The sequence below is a fragment of the Phascolarctos cinereus genome, unplaced genomic scaffold (genome assembly GCF_003287225.1).
Source record: "Phascolarctos cinereus isolate Bilbo 61053 unplaced genomic scaffold, phaCin_HiC Scaffold_8;HRSCAF=390, whole genome shotgun sequence".
Lineage (NCBI taxonomy): Eukaryota > Metazoa > Chordata > Mammalia > Diprotodontia > Phascolarctidae > Phascolarctos > Phascolarctos cinereus.
The window spans coordinates 1,229,809-1,255,249 of record NW_027556291.1 but is presented as its reverse complement, the minus strand read 5'-3'; the positions used below and the strand labels follow the sequence as shown (position 1 = coordinate 1,255,249).

The 25,441-nt window shown below is 51.5% G+C and overlaps 1 protein-coding gene and 1 long non-coding RNA gene across 8 annotated transcripts; one reads left to right on the top strand and one right to left on the bottom strand.

Moving 5' to 3' along the window:
- Window positions 1–417: 417 nt before the first annotated feature.
- LOC110201107 (BTB/POZ domain-containing protein KCTD12-like) lies at window positions 418–15,618 on the bottom strand. Of its 5 annotated transcripts, none has more exons than XM_078147848.1 (6): window positions 15,497–15,587; window positions 14,103–14,270; window positions 11,459–12,316; window positions 2,440–2,520; window positions 2,179–2,340; window positions 1,079–1,167 (listed from the first exon to the last, which is right to left on the bottom strand). In XM_078147848.1, the coding sequence occupies exons 3-5, from the start codon at window positions 12,300–12,302 to the stop codon at window positions 2,204–2,206; spliced, it is 1,062 nt and encodes a 353-aa protein (XP_078003974.1). In that variant the 5' UTR covers window positions 12,303–12,316; window positions 14,103–14,270; window positions 15,497–15,587; the 3' UTR covers window positions 1,079–1,167; window positions 2,179–2,203. The 5 variants fall into 5 exon arrangements, with proteins under 5 accessions (XP_078003973.1, XP_020832289.1, XP_078003974.1 ...); XM_078147850.1 differs by lacking the exon at window positions 2,179–2,340 and adding an exon at window positions 10,520–10,607 and having other exon boundaries at window positions 1,080–1,167; XM_078147849.1 differs by lacking the exon at window positions 1,079–1,167 and adding an exon at window positions 10,520–10,607 and having other exon boundaries at window positions 2,248–2,340.
- On the top strand, window positions 15,564–23,733 carry LOC110201110 (uncharacterized). Of its 3 annotated transcripts, XR_013483632.1 has the most exons (7): window positions 15,568–15,649; window positions 16,352–16,532; window positions 17,116–17,362; window positions 17,446–17,555; window positions 17,847–17,976; window positions 19,115–19,291; window positions 19,612–23,733. It is a non-coding gene; the product is annotated as an uncharacterized LOC110201110 (long non-coding RNA). The 3 variants fall into 3 exon arrangements; XR_013483631.1 differs by having other exon boundaries at window positions 17,446–17,976; XR_013483633.1 differs by lacking the exon at window positions 16,352–16,532 and having other exon boundaries at window positions 15,564–15,649; window positions 17,446–17,976.
- Window positions 23,734–25,441: the final 1,708 nt, after the last annotated feature.

The window sequence follows — 25,441 nt, the reverse complement described above, 5'->3', positions numbered from 1 at the left end:
TATTCCTTCTGAGGCCAAATAAAGTCTGCTTATATGCAACAGCTGCATTGTTGCAATGGGTGCTTTGAAGTGGACCTGGGGGACTCTGTTGCCCATACTTGTGGCTACCTGGCCATGAGCTGCATTTGGAGATTTCCCAGAATAAACTCAAGCCAAACACGTTTGAGGCCATCCCCAAGACTGGCCCTGGGCCATGTGAGCCCAGAACCAGGGGATCCAGGGCCTTGGGGCACATGTAAAATCAGGGGGTTGAATCAGATGATATTCAAGATCCATAATCCTTCTTCAGGCCTCTGTTTCCTCCTACATAAAAAGAGCAAGTTGGACTAAATTGTGTCTAAAATCCCTTCAGTCTCCAGCCTTCTAGAATTCACATCATCATATAAAGGAAATAAGTGATGACACCATATTTGGGGGGGGGAGTTTATTTCAACATGACCACAATGTTTCAGAGGTCAGAAACTGTCTATGGGTAATGTAGAAATCAGCTTGTACATTCAGAAAAGATCTTGACCCCACTCCCACCCCCCCCAGCCCACTCCCACCATGAAGACGCTGAAAGGAGAGGCAGATGATTCCAAGGGACTTTGGCACGGCAGAAGATTGGATTGGCGCAGGATTGGTGGTAGCAGATTTCGCTCTGTCCTCAGACATGGTATTTTTGGAGAAGCTCACTCTGCCATCGTCTTTTTTTGTTAGGGAAAGTGCAAGGGATCTTGATTTTGCGAAAGTCCTCAATGCATTTGCCCATTTCCATCTCCATGAGTCTCCGCTCCTCACTGGCCTGCTCTCTGTCAAATTCATTATCTATCCCTGTTCCTGGAATACAGGACTCTTCATTGTTCCATCTGGGACCTAATTGCTTTGCCTTCCCCAAATGCTTGAAGGGTTGGTAGTGACTACGGGATTCTGGCCTTGAGGGGCATGGGACCTCATCAGGCCAGACAAAAGGGAAGGACAACTCTGGCTCAGTTCCCCTAGAATCTTGAGAACTTTGGTCCTTGACTGCCTCGACATGAGCCACACCAGCCGCTTCCCAATACTGCTCTAGGCACAAGGCTGGAAATCTGGGGGCCCCAGACACAACTTCCAAGCCCAGGTTGTCTTCTTGGTGCAGCTTCAGCTCCCAGATGTTATGGAATCTGGCCACCCCCTGACTATTCTGTCCTATAGAGCAGGGAAAGAAATCAAATCATTAGAAGCTGGGAGGAAGGCACATGTGAGGAGTTACTTTGGACAAGTCATTTGACTTTTCCTGGCCTCAGTTTCTTCATCTGTACAATGAAGGGGTTGGACTAGATGGTTAAGATTCCTTTTAGCCCTACAGATCTCTGATGTTAGATCCATATGGCCACAGAACTGAGAGAGACCTCAGTTGGCATCCATTCCAACACATAACATCTGGATGGGAATCCTCATCTTTGCTGACGAGAGCTCATACTGCCTCTGCTTTCAGATGTCTGGTGATTGGGAACCCAGCACGTTTTTAGGCAGCCCAGTTCACTTAGGGACAGATCAAGTTGTTCAGACTTTTTTTTTCTTTTTGTCATCTGCCTCTCCATAATTTCCACCCTAAATGCTTCTCATTGGGTTCCCTGGGGCCAAACCCCACTCTATCCACAATAAATCAAGCCCCCCTTCCACATAACGGTCTTGAAATCCTTACATAAAAAGATCATCTCCCTCAATCTCTCCTTTACAATAAATATTATCAGTTCCTTCAGTCAACCCTCATAAGTCATGATCTCGAAGGCCTCCACCATCCTGGTCACCCTCTTTCAACGTCTGTCCTAAAATGGCCTACTGCTGTCTAACCTTACCTCCCTCATCTAATCCTTATGAAGCTGATGTTCGGAATCTAAACAGAAGACTTTCTTTATACGTATCCCAAATGAATTTCATCCCATTCGATTTAGCCTGTCAAGATCTCTTTGGAAGCTGAGCCTGCACAGTGCCCTAGCTCTCCTTCCCAGCTTGGGGTATTTTTGCCAAGCCCACTCTCTCTGCCTTCATCCATTAGACAGCACAGGGTCAAGCACCCCAAGGGTACCCCACCAGAGATGTCATTCCAGACTGTCAGCAAATTACTAATGCCTACTCCTTGAAGCTAGCCATTTCCAATGGATCCAATACTCCCCCCCACACACATACACATAGACACCTATATTATTAGCTAACCCCATTTATCTCTCTGGCTCAGTCCTCAGGCTCCTACAAGGCAAACCATGGGCAGGAGTGAGATGGCACAAACCAGAAGCCTTAGGCCCAACTGGTGTCTCTGGCTCTTCAGCTTGCTCTTGACGGCATGGAGCCTGGCCCCATGGGCGTGTACATGTGTGACTAATGGAAAAAATACAGAGGTTGGTCAGAGGCACAGAGCAGTCATCCTGATGGGCCCTGCCCAAGCATTACCCACCAGTCCGCAGGGAATAGGCTTACTTGCGATTTTCTTCTGCTTGCCGTCAGGTGAAGAGCGTGGGGAGGAGCTGACACCTTGCTTTCCATCCACTGAAGGGTTCCCTAAGAGCAGAGAACAAAGCACACAGCTGTCCAAAGGCTTTTGCTTCCTTGTTCCTAAATTTTCAATCCTAAAAGGGCAAATTCCCTATAGTGAATGATAGGAGACAGACTCCTGGGCTTTTGGAGTGAATGAGGGGGCACCTGGGATTCAAGTGGGATTCATCAGCCTTCCGAGGTGATTCCAGTCGGCGGAGTGGTGAGGTCTCTGGATCCAAGTGAATGGAATTAGAAGTTGTGAGTTGTAAGCGTGTGAGAGAAAGTGCACAGTAGCCGCTGCATGGGATGGGGAGGACTGGAGCTGAGCCAGGAGGCAGAAGAGAAAGAGACAGAGAGACAGATGGAGAAAGAGAGAGAAACGGAGAGAGAGAGACAGAGAGACAGATGGAAAGAGACAGAGAGACACATAGAGATAGAGACAGACAGAGACAGATGGAAAGAGACAGAGAGACAGAAACAGAGGGACTCAGAAATAGAAAGAGACAGAGATAGAGACAGAGAAAGAGAGAGAAAAATTTCATCTAGAAGCCAGGGCAAGCCAGCCTGTCCAGCTTCCTTCAGTTCTTCAAAAGCTTCATGGTCTTGTCAGTGTGAGCAACCCATCCACCAAGGTAGATCACAGCCCCTCCGTGCCTCTGGAGATGGTTCTTTGGGATATGGGCTACCTCCATGCCATCACTGAAGATGTTGCAGATTCCTTCTATTACCTTAGATTCTATTATCATGTTGCAACAGTTTAAAAAAAAAAACCCAACGACTGACCTAGTTGAAATGCAGGATAAAATCAGGAAAATCTGCTTAGAGAAAACTCTTGAAATATCCCTGAAAGCCCCCTTCTCATGCTGCAGTTTGGGAGATCAGTCCCTATCCCCTCCTATGACCCCTTTGCTCTATGTCTGCCAAAGTAATTTTCCTCAATAAGTTCCAATTACTCCTTAGGTTCAAGTAGAAATTCCTCTGTTTCGCATTCAAAGTCCTTTACAACCTGGCCCCAACTTCCCATTCTAACTTAATTCTGCCTCACTCCAGACACTCTACAATCCAGTCCAACTGGCCTTCCTGCTGATCCTCATACACTCCATCTTCCACCTCCAGACCTTTGAACTGGCTGTTCTCCATGCCAGGAATGCTATCCCTCCTCACTCCCCCCCTCCCACTTTGTGTAGCGCTGTTTCCCAACTAGCGCTTCAAACATTTGGGAAAAAAAACAGAATGAAGACATGGTGTGGAAGGGGCTGAGTGAAGACAGCTCCATGATTACACCATTTTCTGGATCTCTTTTCTTTTTCCATTACTTTCATTTCCCAGAGAGCCATCCCTTGGAACAGATTAGGAAGGTAAGAAGGAAGGAAGGAAGGAAGGAAGGAAGGAAGGAAGGAAGGAAGGAAGGAAGGAAGGAAGGAAGGAAGGAAAGAAGGAAGGAAGGAAGGAAGGAAGGAAGGAAGGAAGGAAGGAAGGAAGGAAGGAAGGAAGGAAGGAAGGAAGGAAGGAAGGGAGGGAGGGAGGGAGGGAGGAAGGGAGGGAGGGAGGAAGGGAGGGAGGGAGGAAGGGAGGGAGGGAGGGAGGGAGGAAGGAGTTCAGCAAAACTAGCCAAGGCATTAACAGTGTATGCAGTGCTCCATGCCCACTGATTTTCAGTGCTGTAAAGAACTGAGGTACATTTTCTTCTCTTTTCTGAGAGGAGAGCCAGTCGATTATAATTACATGCTAGCATTCAGTCGGTTTTCTTTGTTGTTCTTTCCATGGGTATTGTTCTAGTCATGGTATCAGTTGTTTTCCTGGCTGGTTCTGCTCCCTCTCTCTGCATCAGTCAATAGAAGCCTCCTCGAGCTTTGCTGAATCCTTCTTATGTAACCATTCCCCAATCAGCAGGTTTCTGCAATATTTCTGTCGTACTTTGCTACCACCAAGCCAAGAGTTACAACTATTTCCTTGTAAATGGGATTATATGCCCAATGGTGGGATGTCTAAATCAAAGGGTATGGACACTAATACACTCTTGGTAGAACTGTGAATTGATTTGACTATTCTGGAAAATCAATGAACTCTTTCTACTCTCACTGTCATACATCTAATGGGGGAGACCTTGGGCTGCCTCAATTTTCTTGGGTCTTCTTATTAAAGCAATTTTCTTGCTTTTCCTCTAAGCCTTCAGAAAGCCAAAGGAAGACATCTGGATTCTCTCCAAAACATTGAAACTCTGCCCGGCTGGGGCACGGCTGTGTCAGGACCCTTATTTAGGAAGAAGTTCCTGTTTTCAGAGGGGCAATGCTGAGCTTTTGCTTTAAATCTTCTATTTGAGGACCATTGTGCAGCAATCCAAACCCAAATACAGGATGGGATGGCCTCCCTGAAACCAGCAGCTAGAGGGGCTGTTTCCCAGAGTGGGAAGTCATTAGGCAGAATTCCAGGAGCAGAAAAGAAAGTCACAATTATCCAGGAATCTACTGGACTATTCTGTCTCCCTGACCGTTGCTCTGTCTCTGTGTGTTGGTCTGTCTGTTTCTCTCTTTTTCTGTGTGTATGTGTGTGTCTGTGTGTCCATTTATCTCTCTATCTTTGTGTGTCTCTCTGTCTCTGTTTCTATTTCTCTGTATTCTCTGTTTTGGTGTCTCTGTCTGTCTCTGTGTCTGTGTCTCTCTGTCTCTCTCCCTCTCCTCTCTCTCCCTCTCTCTATCTCTGTCTCTATCTCTCTGTCTCTGTCTGTCTCTCTCTCTGTCTCTCTGATCTACAAAGCGCAGAGTGGCTGGAGGTGCTCTGGGGTGAGAAGGGCAGCACTTTAGAGGTGGGAGCTCCTGTTGCCTGGCAGCCGTTCTGTGCGTCACTGATGACTGACATGGAGACTGAGAACGTAAACAGGAAACTCTTGTCTAAGCCTCACACATGCACGTCTTATCTACCCTGCATGTGTCACGGGGCAACCAGCTGTCCCTCGATTTTCTGACCTTTGGTCAAATGTTTTCTTATTAAAAAAACAACGAAGCAGTCTGCACCTGCTGTGGACAGGCATCGAGTGCCCTCAAGACCCGCCTCCTTGCCAAACTCCACAGAAACCTTCTTAGCCCACAGTAGAGGGAAGTGTGTCATTGACTCTAATCACCAGGTAGAACAGTGTCGCCCTGCCTGGAGTATGTATTGCTGTCTCCCTTCGCTGCTGTCCAGTGAAATTGGGAAGTGGGGTGGTAGGAGTAGATCCAAGTTGTTGCTTGGGGGCTCCCAAGAATGATGGGCCATGGAGGATGCTGCCACTTCAGCCCAAGGACACTCCTACTAATGGAAGAGTATGGGGTAGTCAAGGGGCACCTCCCTTTCTCCTTCCCCTTCTTCATGGCCACTGTTTGGCCAGACCCCAAGACCCTGGAGAGCTGCTGGGGCAAAGTGTGACTCAGGAAACACAGTTATGTCTGTTCTTTTCTGGGGTTTCTTGAAGGGTAGCACAGGAAGAACAGGAGTCCCCAGATTCCCAGGTACTGAGAATACATCTAACACAATACTATGGAGACTGACAGAGACCCTGAAAACCCCTGAAATACTTTGCTATCTTGTGCTCCCTGACAGGCTAAACATTCCAAGCTCCTTCAGCTCTTTTGGGTTTGGTGGGTTGGGAAGGGGGTCTTTGTACCCCAGTGTTGAGCACAGAACTTGGCCCATTGCTCACTGCTTATGAGATGCTTGAGTGCCTGCCCTTCATAGAACGTAGACTTGATGGTCTTTCCCTCTCCTGGACAGTCCTCGAGCTCATCAATGTCTTTCCTGAACTGTGGTGCCCGTGACGCACACAGGGTCTGCCCTGGGCAGAGGACGCCACACTGTCACTCTCTCAGTGCTGGAAGCTCTGTCTACCCCACTGATACCCAATTAGTTTTGGGGCTGCCACAGCCTTCTCTTCTGCCTTTGGAAAATCAGGACAATATGTGCTCTCTCCAGTCCTGTGCCCTCTCACCTGCGCTTCCCAGGATCTTTGCAATGTGCCTGACATATGTGCAGTCCCATCCACCCATCCCTTCTTTCTTCACCTGCAAAAGCATGGTCATCGTTCCTCTGAGCCAGGTGAGACGAATTCAGCAAGGGCAGCTGGGTGCTCTCATTATTTATCTTGGGGATGAGCTGCCTGTCAGCCACTTCTGTTCCATTTCCAGTACCAAAATCATTCTTCTTGGCAAAGAAAACAAACACAAAATACCAATGGAGCAACTCAACCTTCTCCCTGGCATCCAGGACTTTCATCCTATCCACCAGACGCAGATTTCCTAGCAGAGACAGACACACAGACATAGAGAATGACAGGCAGAGACAAAGAGACAGATACACAGAAAGAGGTAGAAATAGTCACAGAGATAGAAACAGTTATATGTGGAAAGACAGAAAAAGAGAGAGACAGAAACACGAAGATACAAAGAAACAGAGAGACAGAGAACACACTAGTGCATTCATGGATAACTGAAGCTATCCTTCCTCTCCTCCCCTGTCACACCTCTGCTTCCTAAACTCTCTGTCTCCCTGCATTTAGGTGGTCTATACCACAGTGTACCCCATGGGTTTATCCTCACTTTGGTCTTTGCCAGAGTGCCCTGCATCATGTTGATGCAGCTACTGGGATCCTGGGGTTCCTCACTTTGTAATACACAATAGCTGCCCGCCCCTCCCCCTTTACCAGTTCCTTCATTGCTTTTCTCCCCAAAGGAAATCATCTTTTTATTCCCAGTAGCATACATCTGTCCACATCTGTCTGACAGCGTTTGGATTTGCCTCCCCTGACCCAGAGCATGTTTCCCTGGATAGTTTTAGATAGAATTGGGGGGGGGGGCAGTGGAAGTGGGAAAGGGGAGGTAGAGTCCCCCAGCTCCCCCCCCTCGGTAGCTGCTCGCAGCCTGTTAGACACTTCCATTTGTCTCCTTTGGGTTTTTTTTAACCCTATTTCATCCACCAAGTCATAACACCCTAACTTCTAGGGACAGTATGAGCAGAGTATGACTTCTCTCCACTGGGGGCTCCGTTCAGACCCAGGCTTGCATGGAGCTCACACAGGACAATGGATGACATTAGCAGAGTGACTTCAAAGAGACTGGGTCCTTCTCTTTGAGGCTATGTAGGGGCTGGAGTGTTGCACACAGAGAAGGAGCCAAGGAAGACCTAATCTGGGCACTCCACATGACAGTGGTGAGGGTTCTAGCCTTGACAACTCTTGATCGAAATACAGGGGCCAGGGGGTAAAAAACTTCAAATGCTGAAGAAGCTTCTCTTGTATTGAATCCTGGGGGCAACAGGAAGCCCCGGAGTATATTGAGTGGGGGTGGGGGAGGGTGACATAGTCAATCTGTGTTTTAGGAAAATTACTTTGGTGGCTGAATAGAGGATGGACTGGAGTGGGGAGATCTGAGGCAGGCAGACCCTTCCCCCACCCCCAGGCAGCTACTACACCAGGGAGGTGACCATGTCAAAAGAGAGATGTTGGAAAGGTACAAATCAACAGGCCTTGGCAATAGTGTGGATATGGAGGGTGAGAGGGAAGTTGAGTCCGGGCCATCTCCTACGTTGTGAGCCTGAGGCACTGGGGGGATAGGGGTGACCCTGTAATAGAGAAGTAATAGAGAAAGGGGCAGGGAGGAGGGTTTGGGGGAGAGAATGAGTTCCATCTTAGACACTGAGTTGAGTGGACCTGCAGTTAGAGATGCCTGAGAAGCAGATGGAGGTGCAAGATTGGAGGTCAGCAGAGAGCCTGGAGGAGGAAAGGGAGATCTGAGAACCCTCAGCCTAGATCAGTGATAAGGCAAGGAGGCAAGGGACCCAAGAGGATGGTGTAGAATGATTCTGGTTCACCAAGGGCTCAAGTTAGGGAAGGGAAGAGAGCGTAGCCAGTAAAGGGGTGATAGGCTGGGAAAGAGCGTAGCGGTTGGAGATTGGAGGTCACAGAGAAGATGAAGAGGAGGCTTAATAGGATAGAGGGGGAGCTAGAAAACGCTGTGATTGGATGAAGGACCTTCAAAGATTGTGAACATGAAAGGGCAGCACTTGTGGGGGATGACAAGGGTCCAACCACCTTTGTGTATGGCTAAGGTGGGGGGGGGGAGTAAGTCATGGGAAACAAGTTAAGGAACTGGGAGGGTCCAAAGGAATGTTAACATCCTCTGTGTGAAGGCAGGCCCTAAGGAGGAGACAGAGACTGGAAGCCAGGCCCTGACCTCCTGGAGGAAGGAAGGGGGGAGGGGTGTCCTGGGGGGTCAGTAGACAACAGCCACCAGAATCTGCACTCTCCCTGGGGATGGCACTAGGGCAGCTCAGCTCTCCTTCCCGAAGTCAGGCTTCCAATGGCAGGAAAGGCCCTCACAAAGGGTCTGTCACAATGGACCAGCTCTGCCCGGAGAGCTGGGCCTGGCTGGCTCACAGCCTTCTTTTTCCACAGACCAACCCTGTTTTCTTCCTGAGAACCCTGAAGGACTTCCCTGCACTCTGCTCTTCTCCCAAAGTGCCTGAATTTCCACCCCAGACAGAGGCCGAAGGTGGAGATGGAGACAGGAAATTGTTTCTAAACATGTGCTAGACCTTAATTGCTTTCAAATTTGGAATCCAAATAAATGCCCAGGGTGTCCCTAATCCAAAGAGAGGATGGTCTCTAGTGATGCAGGCATTACTGTCATTTTCTTAATGGATATTTGAGCAAAGATGATCACGGCCAGTTGTCAAGGAGAGGTGCTTGAGCCTTCATCTGGCCCAGGTTTAGGGGAGAGGGGGGTGGGGTGGAGAAATCCTAGACTTCAGAGGCCACTGAGGCCAACACCTTCATTTCACAGATGAGGAAACTGAGACCCCCAGAGGGGAAAGCAAGTGCTTTATCTGCAGGTCCTATAACTGCTAAGTTGGGGACAGAGCCCCCAGGGAGCCGGGAGCCCAGGCCTTGGGGCAGGGGCATGTGTGGGGGGCTGGCTTGAGAGGCCACAGCCCAGGCTGTTCTCCCACCCCCACTGTCCTTTCGCACTCTGAGATTTACAGCAGTTAAATGACACGGTGAGCCACAGGTATTGCTGTAATGACTTTAAAGAGCAGGAGACTGAGGCTTGACCCAGGAATTATGACCGTGGTCCCATGGTCGTGCCACAAGGAGAGCAGCCTGAAGTGGGGCAGGCCTTTCCTCTATCTGGACACAGCTGTCTCAAGAAATGCTATCCCCTTATATTTACCAACCTTCCCATGCTGGGTCAAATGGACAGAGATGACAGTCCTCACTGAGCAGCTGGGCTGATCTCAAGCCAGTTACCTGGGCATTCATGGGACACTCCCTAGCTAGCCAGTACATCCTCCAGCTGCCTCTGGTCCCCCCCCACACCCCCACCTCCCCGACATAGCTCCTGGCAGCCTCTCCCCGTGAGACCACGAAGAGGCCTGGGATGGCTAGAGTGGATGGTGCAGGAGACCCAGGATGGCTAGAGTGGATGGAAACAGACCACTTGGATGCTGTCCACAAAGCAGGAGAAGAAGCCACTGGACAGACCCCAGGCAGAGGGTGGTCCAAGGTTACCATACACTCCTTCACCCAGATGGCCAATATGCACTGTGCCTCCCTCCCCAGGCTTGAAACACAGATTCTTGGGATGTCTGAGCTGGAAGAGGCTCATCATTATTTCATATAGAGAGCTGGATTCGGGGTCCAAGGACCCAGGCTCAGATCCTGGTTCCATCACTTACTACTGTATGACCTGGGGCCACTCACTTCCTCCCCTAGGCCTCAGTTTCCTCAACTATAAGTTGAACTAAGTGCCCTAATGTTCCTTTAAACAGAAAAGGACCAGAGAAGGGGAAGGGACTAGAGGACTGATGGCCTGGCTGACCCACTCAGGCTTCAGATGGGGGTGTCGAGTATGGTCAGAAATGTCTGAAGGGAAGGCCCAAGCCCAGCATACTGATCACCAGCCCAAGAGCCTTTCAGGGCGCTCCTAAAGTGGACACAGCAAGAATAAATAAGGTCACCAGCCAGTGCCATGCCTGTATGCCATCTCTGTAGCACCTTAGGGTCCAGTTAGATCCTCTGGCGATCATCGCTGAGGCTCCAGGCTGTGCAGCTGCTTCCTCACAGGTTCTGCTGAGCAAGGCCACTTGCAGAGGAGGTGAAGAAAGAGGCAGAGAAGGAAAGGAGGGCTCTTTATTGGTCTTCCTTTATTGCACGTGCTCAGTAAGCCGGGGCCCTGGCAGCCTTGGGCCAGCCAACATCAAGACACTGGAGACAGACTTTGCCCTCTCCCCATTCAGGTCCATCTGGGCCTTCATTTGCCCTTGTTTACCCTGAGCCCTTAACTCACTTTGCACTCTGTAGCCTCTGAGGACCACTGAGGCGTAAACCCTCTGCACTGCCCATCCCCCTCCCTTCCTCTCCTCTCCCCTACAGCTGTTTCGCTGACCTTTGCCAGAAATCCCCCTTCCCCAGCCTCCCCCCACCACCACCAAATGCCCAGCTGCTTAGGGCCCTCAGGGGCTTCTAGCTCACCTTGTGGGACCATGAAGATATTTCTGGAGAGGGAATGTGGAAGCTGTTGGACCCCTTTGACCACCCCACCCAGGGCCCAAGGCATCAGGTTATATAAATCGCAAAGTGTATAAGCAAACCCACAAGAAGGTGCTGAGGAGGAGGTGGGGGTTGGCAGCCTTGGGATTCTGCCTTTCCTCTATGGCATTCATCTCCCAACCTCCTCCCCCGCTCCCTGGGCTGGTTCCCTGACCCGCCATAGCAATATGTATATATATACAGCTGTATACGTCAGAGCCTGACAGAGCCTGACGACAGAGCCTCCACGATTCAAAGTTGCCACCCAAGGCCATGATCCAAGGAGAACTTGGGAGCTCCTAGTGATCAGGGTCAGAAGGAAGGATGGTGACTTTAGGGACAGTGAGCCAGGCAGGCCCGAGCCAGGGGAGAGGGGGCTGGGCCTTTTGTCGGGTGATCACTCACGGTAGAAAATATACTCGGTGTAAGAGGTCCAGATCTTGTCATCAGCCTGGTCCTGAGCACAGGCACAGGTGCCTGTAGAACTCGATGTCACCATGTGGAAGCCAGCGTTGGCCAGCTTGTCAAAGGCTTGTTCTAAGTAGTTGAATTTGAGGTAATAGCGGGAAGTATACCGCTCAGGAGGGCGGTCAGGGTCCCGACTCTCATTCAGGGTTTCCCCAAATACTTCTTTGGCCAGTGAGATCTTGCCACACACCATGATGCGGGCCACACGACGAAATTTGGCATCCGTTTGGCTATCCCGGCCTAGGGTATAGGAACCCCGGTAGCCAAGGGTGATGTAACCACCCTTGCGGGTGGCCACAGCCCCGGCCCCAGTTGTCCCTGGGGAGCCGCCTGGGCCGCTAGCTGAGGCAGATGAACTCGAGCCATGGTTGGGGTATTGCTCTTCCGAGTCATTTACCCGGGAGTCATCTGCCGTGGAGCTATTGTTCCCAGTCTCAGGGGCCAGGATCTTGACAAGATCTGGCAGTTTGAAGTACTCGGCCTCCCTCTTGAGCCGGCTCCTCTCTGGAAAGTGGTCCGGCAACACCAGCTGGTGGTCTCTCATGTAGTCTAACACATAACGAAAGAGGAAGCCGTCTCGATCCACGAAGAACCGCCCTTTGTTGTCATGGGACAAGGACAGGGGATTCTTCCGACTGAACATTTCCCAGAGCAGCGAACCTTGGACGCTGACCAGGGTGGGGTAACGAGTGATATACACCTGGCCCCCCACATTGAGTTCGATGATCTCAGGGAAAGTAGCGAACTCCTCTCTGACTTGGGTATTGTGCACTACGGCCATAATGACCTCTTCAACTGCAAAGGCAAAAGAGACTTGAAATTATGGGGGAAATGATCCTACTGGCAGTGGGGACATGCTGGCACCACCCACAGGCCATTCTCAGGCAGCCCAGCAGAGCAGCATGGGATCCGTTTGGTCATGGGCGTGCCTGGTGTTCTCAGAATTCACTTCAGGCCAAGTAACGCTACCACAACAGGAAGTCCACATTCTCTGCCTCCTTGCTGGTCCAGCTCCCTCCCTGCTTAACCCTTGAAGGTCAAGCTGGAATTCCAGGTTTCTTAAGAGCAGACACTCCTTCCCCAAGATCTTGTCCACCACCACCTCTAATAGGGATTGCTCCCAAATCTCCCAGTCACCCATATCTCTAGCTTCTGGATGAACAACTCCATTGGATTTATCCACCATCCATCCATTGGATGTCCCACCACTCAGCCAGGCTTGATTCTGAAAGGGGATTATTTCTGCCTCCCTCCACACCTCCCCATTTCTCTGAACCCTACCCTACCTATCCTTCCAGGTCCAGATCCCCAGTGTACACTTGTTGAGCAGGAGGACTGAGGGCCTGGTTCCTCGCTGCCTCTCTCCCTCCTATATGAAGCCCAGAGAGTCAGAGCTGAAGGGGACAAACCCCTCCGTTTTACAGAGGAGGAAATTGAAGCAGCACAGAGAGGTGTCACACATAAGAAATGACAATAGTCTAGATTTGAACCCAGGTCCCCAGGGTGCTTTAGTGGAAAAGATGGCAGAATTTGGAGTCAGAGGACCTGGATTCAAATTCAGACTTTACTCCTGTGACTATCTATGATTTTGGGTGAGTCATTTAACCTCTCTGGATTCTAGTTTCCCCCTCTGCAAAATGGTCCAGATGAGATGCAATGAAGGCCTGAGCTAAGGGATTGTGTGAGTGATGGTGATTTCAATGATGATAGCTAGCATTTACATAGCCCCAGTTATGTGCCAGGCACAGTGGTAAGCGCTTTACAATTGTGATATCATCATATCCTCCTAATAACCCTGAGAGGTAGGCGGTCATTATTATCTCCATTTTATGTTTTGGTGAGGCAATCTCAGTTAAGTTATTAAATGATTTGCCCAGGGTCACACAGCTAGTAAGTGTCAAGTGTCTGAGGCCAGATTTGAACTCAGGTCTTCCTGACTCCAAGGCTGGAGCTCTATCTACTGTGCCACCTTGCTGCCCCTATCTCCATTTTATAGTTGAGGAAACTGAGGCATACAGTGGGGAAGTGACTTGTCCAGGGTCACACAGTTAAGAAGTAGTGTACATGAGGCTGGATTTGAATTCAGGACTTCAAGACTCCTAGCCCAGCCCAGCTACCTTTCAATAGAGATAAGGAGACAATAAACTTGGAGAGATAGTATCTGGACAGGATTGACAGAATTTGGGGAAGTGATTAGATATAGGGGGAGGGGGTGGAGGGAGAGAGATGTCAAGGGTTGGGAGTCTGGAGGACTGGGAGGGTGCTGACATCCCTTGACAATAACAGGAAAGCTGTGAAGGGGGTAGGGGTTGGGTGGGGAGGTCAGAAGTCCTTTGATTTTGAAATTCTCTAAAAACTGAGGTTCAGCATTTTCCATGACCTCCCTAGAATTAGGGAGACACAGAAGGAAAGAGCAAGCTTGTTTTGCCGCCTTGTCTCCATGTCATCCATCAATCAATCCATAAACATTGATATAAACAAGCCCAGTTCCATAGAAATACACAGTGAGCTCTGTTCCCCTGGCCTGTTCACCACTGCCATTGAGAACATCAAAGTTGCCCCAGCGAGGGCAGCCTCTTACCTGGTTAAGTGCCTTCTAGTCAAGGTTAGCTTCGTGATATGTCGGAGGGTTTGATGAACAGGCTGGAAGCTGGAACCCCCTTAATTCATGATTTTCCTTGGTGAGTGTCTCTTCTTAAACAGCTGGCCCGGCTGCTGGATCCTGCTGGTCTGAGCAGCTCCTGTTCAACTGAGGGATGGAGGAGGGAAGGGGAGGAGGGGAGGGAGAGAGGGAGGGGCTTGGTTTTTCTGTGATTCTGATGTTGGCAAGAGCATTGTTGGCAAAATTCTAGTGACGATGGCATCATTGCTAGGCAACAGGTGAGCCATTGAGAGCCCAGCCTGGCCCCACTGCAGGAGCAGCTGTGGTCCAGCCTCTAAGCCATAACCAGCCAGGAAAGCCAACTAGCTCCTTGGAAAGTGATCATGAAACTTCCTCGGGTCCCTCCAGGCCCCACTGGTGGCTGCAAAGCTCAGAGGAGAGCCAGAGGGTCCTTGTCTCAGCAAAGATGGCCCTTTCTCATCAGCCCCAAAGAGGACAAAACTGGATGCTCAGTTTCCAGTATGGTCCCATTTACAGGAACTCCCTTCACTGAGGTAGGGGAAAAGTCCCTCTCTGCCTTCTTGGCTAAGGCTTAAGGCTCAGAAAGGGAAAGAGACTTGTTCAAGGTCACACTGCCCAGAAGTGTGGTAGGTGACGTTTTAACCCAGGCCAGCTAGTTCCTCTTTCTGGTGGTCTGCTTTTTACTATCATCCCTGTCCAAACTGCAGATAATGGGCAGCAATGAGTGCGTTGGAGCTGTCGGGAGAGATCGTGGGCTTTCAAGTTAAAAGACCAGCGTTCTCTCCTTTTCTAGCTGGGGGAACTTGGGAAAGTCCCTTGTGTTCTGCACCTCCAGGTCCTGGTGCTTAGACTACCCCCAGAGCCCTGCCCCCCACTCCCCACTCCATTTCCTTTGGTGCTCCCCACCTCAGCAAAGGGCTGGCTGGGGAGCCGGCTGCCCCTTCGCTGGGCTGGGCCACTCCGCACTGCCCCTCCACCCCTCCTCCTCCAGCCCCATCGGGTTCCGACTAGGGCTGGCTACCGCAGCTGGACTGCGGGCCCCTCTCAATGGCGGCGGCGGTGGCGGCGGAGTTGAGGGGAGGCCAGGCCAAGCCAGGGCAGCGGCTGCGGCCCGAGCGGACCTCTGCAGACCTGCCTGCAGCCCCCACCCCCACCCCCAGCACACGCAGGGCAGCACGTGGACTCCTTCCTGCTGCAATCGCTTCTGCAGCCCCGGCGTTAGCCCCCTCCCCGGCTTGGAAATTGGGAGCCCCGGGGCAACCCCCCCCCGCCCCCGACTCCGTTTCCGTCCTTCAGGCTGGCCGTGGCTGGGTCCCTCTGCCCCCCACCAGCCGCCAGCCCCAGCCTCGTACCCAGCTTAGAGAAGGCAAGCTGGGGATCTGCAAACCTGCTGGGGGCGCCCCCCTTCTCAGGCAGTGAGCAGCTCTGTTCCTCACTGATCCAAGACAGGCGGACTGGAGCCCAAAGGGTCGAACTGCAAGTGAAGGCAGGAACAGTCGTGGGTGGTGAGTAGAGCCTCCCCTCCCCCGGCCCCCCTCTCCGCTCCCCCCCACCCCAAGCTACAAAGAAAGGAGCAATACTTCCATAAGTTGGTAAAGGGCATGAAGTAGGGGGGCCTGGGGGATCTGGGGGAGTCTGCCACAGCGCGCCATCCGGCCAAAGACCGCCACACACACACTCACGCACACACCATGGCCCCCTTCCCTCCTCAGCTTCGGTTCTACTGCAGGGATTGGGGCAGGTCCCACAGCAGACGAGCAGCTGCCGGGCTTACCTGAGCCTCTCTCAGCAATGCTGCGGCTGCTCACAGGGTTTCTTCAGCTCCCAGCTGCTCCATGGCCCCCAACCCTGACTCAGCTGCCACTTGGCCTTACTCCTTCTCCCACCAGCCTCCCTCCCAAGTGGAAATTGCGAGCAGTGCGAGCACCAGTGCGAGAGTGTGAGAGTGTGAGTGTGGTGTGTGTGTGTGTGTGTGTGTGTGTGTGTGTGTGTGTGTGTCCGTGTCCGGTATTTGAGGAGGGGAAAGGAGGGGAGGCCAGGGGAGGGGCACTTGGGCACGCCCCCGCACAGCCACAGCAGAAAACCTTAGCGTTACAGCTAGAATGGGAAACTGAGACAAGGAAAGGGAAAGGACTCAGCCCAGATTCCCAAAGCAGATACCCTGATTCTTCCTGCAGTACGCTTCCCTGTCCTCTTCCTTTCCCTAGGGCAGATAAACACCCAGAGACTTTGCATCTTTGCCTTTCAAAGCTGGGACGCTAGGCTGGACAGCTCTGACCAATCTGCCCCCTTCTTCTCCCTCCACCCATTTCAAAGCATTTCCAGCTAGAAACGACCTTAAATGTCCCCTGCTTATTATCGACTCCAACGCCTTCGTTTTCAAAAGAGGTAAAGTGAGGCCCAGAGAGGCCAGGGAGTGGCTCAAAGTCCCAGAGCTAGTAAGTTAGCCGACCCAGGATTGTTCACAGCCCAGAGCCAGTGCCTGCTCCAGATTCTCTCTGAACGGCCACTCCCCTCACCACCTTGCCTCCTACTCCCCAAACCAAACTTCAATAATTGCTGAAACCCACTGGAAATTCCACTCATTTTTGTCCAAGCATGGTCATTCTTCCTTCCTGCCCAGCCCCAGCCCAGCGCCCAAAGCTTGGAGTAAATGGGACTCCTGCTCCATGTCAAATCGCTGCCTTTCCCCAAGTCTTCTGGTGAGCCCAGGGGTTGCCCATACCAAAAGGCAGTAAACACTTTAAACAGGTCCATTGAGCCTCACCAGTGGGAGTGTGTGCAGTCATTCATTCCTTCATTCTGTCATTCAACAACCATTGACTGAGCAGCTACTGCTCCCTAAAAGACACTGAGCACAAAGGCTAGAGTCTGCTGGACCAGCAGGTAGCACTCTAGGTCTTGTCGAGGGTGTGTGGCCCTGAGCCTGTGCTCCAGACGAAAGACTCTGCTTCTGTGGCCCCTGCTACAGGTTCCTTTGGCTTCCCATCATGTCCATGAGCCCCCAGAGCCTGGGTTTTCTTCTTTCCAGTTGTTGAACCACTTCACTTCATGTCACACAAAAAGAACAAATTTCCCTCCAACGAGATGTGGCATCTCCCCACCTTGGTTTCTCACCCACCCTGTACTTTACCGGACCAGCCATCCCATCCAGTCAGTCCACTTCTCCATCATTTGGCTTTGCTCACTGCAGACATGGGAGCGCCCCCTGATGGCAGGTGAGAAGCTCACAACAGTGCTATTGGGGTTCTGGGCCCCAAAGAATGCCTCAGATGCTCACAGGAAGCTTGGCTCATTCCAGGATTGGCTACCTGTCCACACCCTTTCCAACAAGTCCAGATTCACCAGGAATGGGCAAGAATCAGAAATGACGACCAGCCTCTGCACCTACCCCACCCCCCAGAGGACAAGGTGCTCACTTAGATTCCTCCTCAGTATCATCTTCTATTCTGCCTCCAGGACCCTAGACCTGTGGTTTGTGACTCCTATGCATCACCCCTTTGGTGACCCCAACTGGTGTGGGCAAGCCACCTCTCCTCACCCTACTGTTGGCTCTCTCTTGAGGCCAGGGGCTTGGGCAGCTCACCCTCCCTCCTAGGTACCCAAACAGCTCCAAAGCTGGTGAATATTGAGTTCTTACAAATGGTGCATGACAGCCTCCCATTTTGGAATCTGTTGGGCCTGACCTCTCTTCCTCTGCAGATTCCATGGGCAGCAAGAGTTCTCAGGCACAGCACATTCTCAGACAGCTTTTCTTCTAGAAAGAAGTTGCCTTTGCTACTACTCCAAGCTCCCTCTTTCATTCACTGCCTTGAACACAAATGCACATTGGGTGAGTTTAATGCATTCCACAAGCATTCACAACCTAATCTCAGCAAGGTTAGGCATTGGGTGAAATCCAGAGCTAAATGAATGACTGTCTCTGCCCTCCAGAAGCCAGCTTATGATTCAGTAAGAGAGGAGGGGGAGGAGGGAGGGAGGGAAGCCAAGAGGAAGAAGGAGAAAAGGAGAGACAGAGAGAATGGAAAGAGGGAGAAAAAGAGAGACAGACAGAAAGAGAGAGAGACAGAGAGAGAAACAGAGAGCAGATACAGGAAAAGACAGAAGGGAGGGAGGGAGAAAAAGAGAGACAGACAGACAGAGACAGAGCACTGCACAGAGACATCTAAAACAAGAAAAAGAGCCTTTAACAGTCTAACTTGGGGACACTTTAATAGTTCAGGACTAGAACTGGACCTTGGCAGATGACTTGGGACAAGGTGGGCTGAGGGGAGAAACAGGAAATAATTGGACAAGTTACCGGGCCATCGAAGCTGTGGCAATGGCGAAGGGCAAACTTCACAAGCACAAAATGGGCATGGGGCCCAGCAGGGAGGCCTGGCTAGGCAGCAGTTTTTGTCTGAAAACCACGTGGGGGTTTGAGAGGGCATCAAGCGTCACAAAGCAGAACAGTGGGGCGTGGCAGCCAAACCCCAGACTGGATGTCAGCCCGCTGGAAGAGGCAGTCAAAGACCAAAGCGAGAGGAGACCCCCGAGGGCGCCGAATCCAAGCCCTCATTACAGGAAACTGAAGCAAGGACGGCCTAAGTGACTGGTCCAGAGCCAGCATCTGAGGTGGGATTCAAACCCAGGATCCCCTGCCTCCACTTAGGTCACACTGCCTTGGCCATTAAGAGACTAGGGAATTTCCTGTGGAGGCTAACAGGGCTGGGAAGGATCTGGGGAGGAGACTGTCACGGGGAGGAGGGAGAAAGGAGGGCTGGGCGTGCTCAGTGCCCAAAACTGGAATAACGTGACGTTAGGCCGAGTACACCAGCCAGTTTTCACCAGGCCTCCCCTGATGTGATCAGTCCTAGAGTGAAGGGCTTTATATACAGGCTGGATGCTCATTTCTCCCATTTGCTGCCATTAAGGGGCTACCTGTCCATCCTGGGCATGGATGCTCATTTCTCCCATTTGCTGCCATTAAGGGGCTACCTGTCCATCCTGGGCAATCCTCAGTGACCACAGATGTCACCCTGCAAGGCAATGGATGGATGCCATGTGAGTCTGGGATTCCGGTGATGGGGCAAGTGAAGAAGGGCCAGGGACAAGAGTACCCATGGGAAGGGACCCTGGACTTTCTTCATGTGGCACCCAGGCCCCAGGTAAGGAGAAGGTGGGTTATGGATTTTGTTAGTTAATCACGAAAAAGATGTGCATCACAGGGCCATGATGTGACTGACCATGGGCAGTTCTCAGCGATGGTTCTTGTTCTCTGCAAAGGGCTCATTCCTTCCTTTGGGACCAGTTCTGCTCTGGAACTCCTAACCGGCGAGCCTTGTAGAGGACTGGCCTAGGTGCTCTCTAAGGTGCCCAAAGGAAGGGGAAGAAGCACTTATCCAGGGTCTGCTAGGTGCCGGGCACTTGCCTTAGTGCTTTTAGTAAACATTAAATCATTTGATAAGATTCCTTCATTCCCCACCAGATGCTTGGCTTGGTTGGACTCCAGGAACATCCTGCCTCCCCCAGGATAAGCTCATCACTTGAAATTTCATCATGGCTCAGGCAGATTGACTCAGCTTTCATGCTTGCTACCTCCTCCGCGCCCTCAGGTGCCTCTCCTCTCCCATTGGAGGGCTGGGGGGGGGAGAGGCGGGGAGCAATGAACACCTCCCGCAGTCGCCCCTCAGAGAGGGCTCAGGATTGGCCAGCTTGCTTCATCCCCTCGGCTGCTCCCCTCGCTGGGGTTCTCAGCTTTTCTGTAGGTCTTCTCTCATTAGATTGAGAGCTACTTGACAGCGTGGCACACTGGAGGCACTTAATAACGTTTATTGACTATTTGATCCTCACAACAGCCCTGGGCGGTAGGTGCTATTGTCGTCCCCATTTTATAGGTGTGGAAACTGAGGTTGCCGGAGGTTAAATGACTTGTCCAGGGCTACACTAGTCAGTGCCGGGAAGCAGTACGTCCTCTTGACTCCAGGTCTAGCACTCGGCGCACTGCTGACACTCAGGGTCAGGTCTTCTCTTCCCGATTACATCCTAAAGAAAAACAATTCCCACCTCGACACATACAAACCCATGCTTCCAGACTGGCCCCTGCAGCCACCATCTCCCCATCGTGATGGAGGAGAGCCACACACTCACCACCACCACCTGGCAACACCCGGCACAAATCCCTGTTGGCCACCTCCCGCCGAGAAGCTCAGCCCCCGCAGCCAGCCTCAGGGAAGTAAAGCCTGGGCACCCACTGTGCCAGCCACACAAGCAGCATAGCAGCAACGCTCTGCAGACCAGTGGGTTGTTTCCAGCCAAGTGCTTACATTAAAAGGAAAAACTCCTTGGATGATGGGTTGGACATCCCCACCAACCGCCAACCAGCAACACCAATGGGCCAATAAGCCCAAGAGGAGCAGGAATGGCGCTGTCCCCCTCTCCCCCGGACACCCCGGCCTGCATCCCCACCAACTGCTGACTGGCTGCCACCAACTGACAGACAAGCACAAGTGTCTTCCACAAGACCAGCATCAACGGAGCAGCGCTTTGGGGGGAGGAGGACACTATCCTTACCATCGCCAACACCAACTGCCAATATGGTCATTGTTCCCAGATCAACTTTCTTGCTCTCAGGACCGGCAGCCCCGCCCATTGGTGAATGGCCATACCATCCCCCCAGCCATCAGCAGCCATGGGCAGGGAAGCTCTAGTGGCCCAGGACTGGCAGTGCCTCCATCCAGCCATCACTGAGGAGAAAAGCTTCTGGCAGCAGAGAGCCCCAGGAGTGACAGTGTCTTCTACACCACCAATGTGGCTTCCTGCCTGGTCCCCAAGCCATGACTGAGTGGAGCAATGCTTTGTAGAAGGGGCTAGGCATCTCTCTCCCACAACAACTGACTAATTAAGCTCAAGAGCCCCACCGTAACACACAGGTCAGCCCTTACATCATTAGAGAAGGCGTCTGCACCCCTGCCACCAGATGCCATTGATGGACAGCTAAACCCAAGATCCCCAGGACTGACATTGCCCCGCCCCAGCCCTGCCCCTCTGACCATCCTTGCCACCAACACCAACCACAAATAAGCACCAGCTGCCAATCATCTGGTACTGCTAGGTGGGTAAGCCCAAGCCAAAGCAGGAGGCATGGGTGGGGGGGTGACAGTGGAGAAAGCACTGGATCTGGACTCAGGAAAACGAGTTCAAATCCAGCTTCAGACACTGACTAGCTGTGTGACACTGTGCACATCATTGCACCTGTTTGCCTCAGTTTCCTTATGTGTAAAATGGAGATCATAACAATCCCCACCTCTCAGAGCTATTGTGAGGAACCTACGAGATCCTATTTATGAAGCACTTTGCAAACTTGAAAGCACTCTAGAAATGCCAGCAATTCTTCTAAATACAAGGACCTCTCCCAGAAGATCCATCCTGCTTCCAGTCCAGCCCCCACAGACATTGTGGACGGGAAACCCCTTGGAAAACAGATTCTGCATCTCAAATACCCTCAACACCAGCCCTCGTTTTCCCTTTGCTCCAATCTCCAGAGAAGTGGGGACCTCCTTTCTTAATTCCCCCAAGTGCTTCTCTCTCCTCAAATCCTGCTCACGGAGCTCCCCCTTCCTTCCTTCTCTACATTCTCCTACCCCTTAACACCATGCCCCACTCTCTTCTCCTTTCTTCTAATCTTCCTCCCCTCTTGAGGTGTCCTGGATCCTGCCTCCTCCCCTATCTTCAGAACCCCTCTATCGTTCTATCTCTGTCTCTGTCTCTGTGTGTCTCTCTCTCTGTCTTCTCTCTCTCTCCCCCTTTTCTCTGTGTCTCTGCCTGTCTCTGTCTCTGTCTCTGTCTCTGTCCCCCTCCCTCCTCTCTCTCTCCACACCTCCTGGTTACTTCCTTGCTGCCCACACTCACAAGCACAACCTGGCCCTTAAACAACCTTTACTAGGCCCTACTATTCCCTCAAGCCATCATCCTCTATCTCCCCTCCCTTTCACAGCCAAACTCCAAGAAAATGCTGCCCCTTCTCTCTTCCCTCACTCTCTCCTTGACTCTCTGCAGCCTGGCTCCCAACCTCAGCATGTAACCTTCCCAAGGCCTCAGTGATCTGATTGCCAAATTCAAAGGCCTTTTCTGAGCCTCATCCTTCCTGACCTCTCTGTGGCCTCCCTCTTGGGCAGACTCTGTCTCCTGCTTCTCCTCCTCCTTCTCAGCCTCAGTCGCCGTTCCTGGCCTTCTCCTCTCTTTCTGGCCCCTCTCACTCAGTGATCTTGATGCTGATATCTCCCAGATTGCCAGATCTCACCCGTCTCTCTCCTGAGCTGCCATTGTGCACTCTCTCGTCTCCAATACATTCTCCTCAGAGTTGCCCGCCCTACCCCCAGCATTAAATGTGAATGACTCCCTATCGTCTGTAGGATCAAACACAGACTCCTCTAGCATTTCAAGTCCTCCAAAACTCTATCCCCATCCACCTTTCTGGCCTTGCCCACATGCTATGGTGTAGCCTTCTTACTGTTTTTCACATCTAACACCCAATCTCTCACCTCTGGGCCTTTGTCCCCCCATGCCAGAAATGCCCTCTCTCCTCACACTTTAGAATCCTTTACTTCATTTAAGACTCAGGCCAAGCACCACTTTCCCAGTCCCAACTACCCCAAACTGCCTTGTGCATTGCCCTGGAACTTCACCCTTTGGACATATTTATTCGATGTCTACCATGTTGCCTCCACACCAATAGAATTTAAGCTTTTTGGGGACAGGGATGATTCTCAGATCTCCCTTTGCTGCCTCCAACTCTCTGCTGACCTCCAGTCTCCCATCTCCAGCTGCCTTTCAGACACTCCAAACTGGATATCTAGACTCAGCATGTCCCAAATGGAACCCTCCCCTCCTCCTACCTTCTCTCTACTGCTGAGAGCACCCCCATCCTCTCAGTCCAGCAGGATCCCAACCCAGGAGTCATCCTAGACTCCTCACTTTCTCGCACTCTCCCCACATCCAGTCTGTTGCCAAGGCCTATGGGTATTGCCTCTACAGCATCTCCAAATCCACCGCCTTCTGTCCTCTGACCCTTTCCCCAACCCTGGGGCAGGCCCTCATCATCTCACACATGGAGCACTGTAGTAGCTGCTGGGAGCGGGGTCCATTCAGCTGGCAAAGTGATTTTCCTAAAATGAAGGTCCAATTGTATCCCCATCCTCCCACTCAAGAAACTCTAGTGACTCCCTATTGTCTCCAGGAGTGAATACAAGATGCTCTGTTTGGCCTTCAAAGGCCTTCCTAACCTGGCCCATCCTACCTTCCCGGTGTTCTTACGCACTCCTCAGTCCAGTGGCCCGGACCTCCAACAGGACGCTTCGTCTCTGCACCTTCTCTCTGACTCTCCACCAGACCTGGACTGCTCTGACTACGGATTTCCCTTCCTCACTCCAGGGCCTTCCCTCTGGTCATTATTTCCTATGGATTCTGTTTGTGCTTGTTCACACTGTCTCTCCTACTAGATTGGAAGTTCTTTGAGTGCAGGGGCTGTCTTTTGCCTCTTTCTGTATCCCCAGTGCTTAGCATAGTGCCTGGCATACAGTAGGCACTCAGTAAATGTTGATTGACTGACTGACTGACTGATATCCCTCCCCCTCACAAACTCTCTCCATTGGGCCTCCTCTATCTGTGCCCCGAGTCTGGAAGGTTCTCCTCCTAATTCTGACTCTTGGAACCCTTAGCTACCTCCCAGAGGAAGGAACCCTTTCCTGATTCTCCCTCCCACCAAGTTGCTCATAACACACACACCCCCTTTCATTTATTCCCCAGCATATCTCCTGGGAAGCTGTCCAACCCCAATTTCATAGGGAGAAGGGAAAACGTACACTCACACTGAGTGAAGGTCAATGCTTCCATATACACAGACCCTCCCAGGAACGGACTTAGGGACACAAACATTTAGGAAGATGAGGAAACGTGCTTAAACACATAGGAAGATGTGAGGGTGTGATGTGTGTGAACATGTGTGTGGTGTGTGAGCATGTGTGTGTGGTGTGTGTGGCATTACACAAACATAGGAAGATGTGAGGGTGTGATGTGTGTGAACATGTGTGTGGTGTGTGAGCATGTGTGTGTGGTGTGTGTGGCATTACACAAACATAGGAAGGTGTGAGGGTGTGATGTGTGTGAACATGTGTGTGGTGTGTGAGCATGTGTGTGGTGTGTGAACACGTGCGTGAGCATATGCTCACATACCATGCACATATATTCACACATGGTCACGCACATGCTCATAGCATCATACTACACACATATGCTCACATAGCACACATATATTCACATATCACACACGTTTGTAATGTGGTGTGTGAGCATGTGTGTGGGGTATGTGGGAGCACATATGGGTGGTGTGAGAGGGGTGTCCATCTCCACACAAGAGTCTTGATAAGTGTGTTTCCTCATCTCCCTAGGAGGGGATATTTGTGTTTAAATGGGTCTCCACATCTCCCTGTGAGTAAGAGTTTTCCATCTCTTGGTAAAGCTTTGTATGGGTGTTCAGGTATAGAGGGGTGCACTTACCTTTCAGAAGATGGGGACACTCACCCATATATCCAATCAACTTCCCAAAGCGCAGGATGGGGGAAGCCTGGCTAGACAAAGATTTCTGAAAAAAGATCTGCGGGTCTGAGTGGCCTGCAAGGTCAGTAAGAATCAGTGGTGGGAGGCAACAGACAAAAGAGCCCCTCAGGAGGGTCCAAGCTTCCAAGCCCAGGGAGGTGAGAGGTAGGAGAACCCCAGCAGATGGCACCTGGAATGTTGTGTTCAGAAGAAACATGCCTCCTCATCACCCAGGATAAAGGGGCTGTACCTCAAAGCATTGAGGAGCTGCTGGATGCTAGCTACTGTAAAGGAAAGGGCCCTAATTAGGACTCTGTTCCCACAGGGATCAGCATAACCAGGGGAGAAATGGACTAATTTATAGGAAGCCACATGAGGCTGGAGCCAGTGAAGGCTCAGCTCTCTCCCTCGTCTCCGTCTCTCTCTCTCTCTCTCTCTCTCTCTCTCTCTCTCTCTCTCTCTCTCTCTCTCTCACACACACACACACACACACACACACACAGACACACACACGCACATGCACATGGTCTCTCTCCTCCCTCTTCATTCCCTCGCTATTCTTCCTTCCCCTCCCCCTCCCCCTCCCTTCTCCCCCCTCTTCTCCCCCTCCTGCTCTCCCTCCTTCCCTCCTTCCAGGATTATCGGATTTCATCACCATGTAAATATCATATCGTTCATCCTAAGACTCCTCAATTATTGCCACAAATAGCCACTGAGGTAAG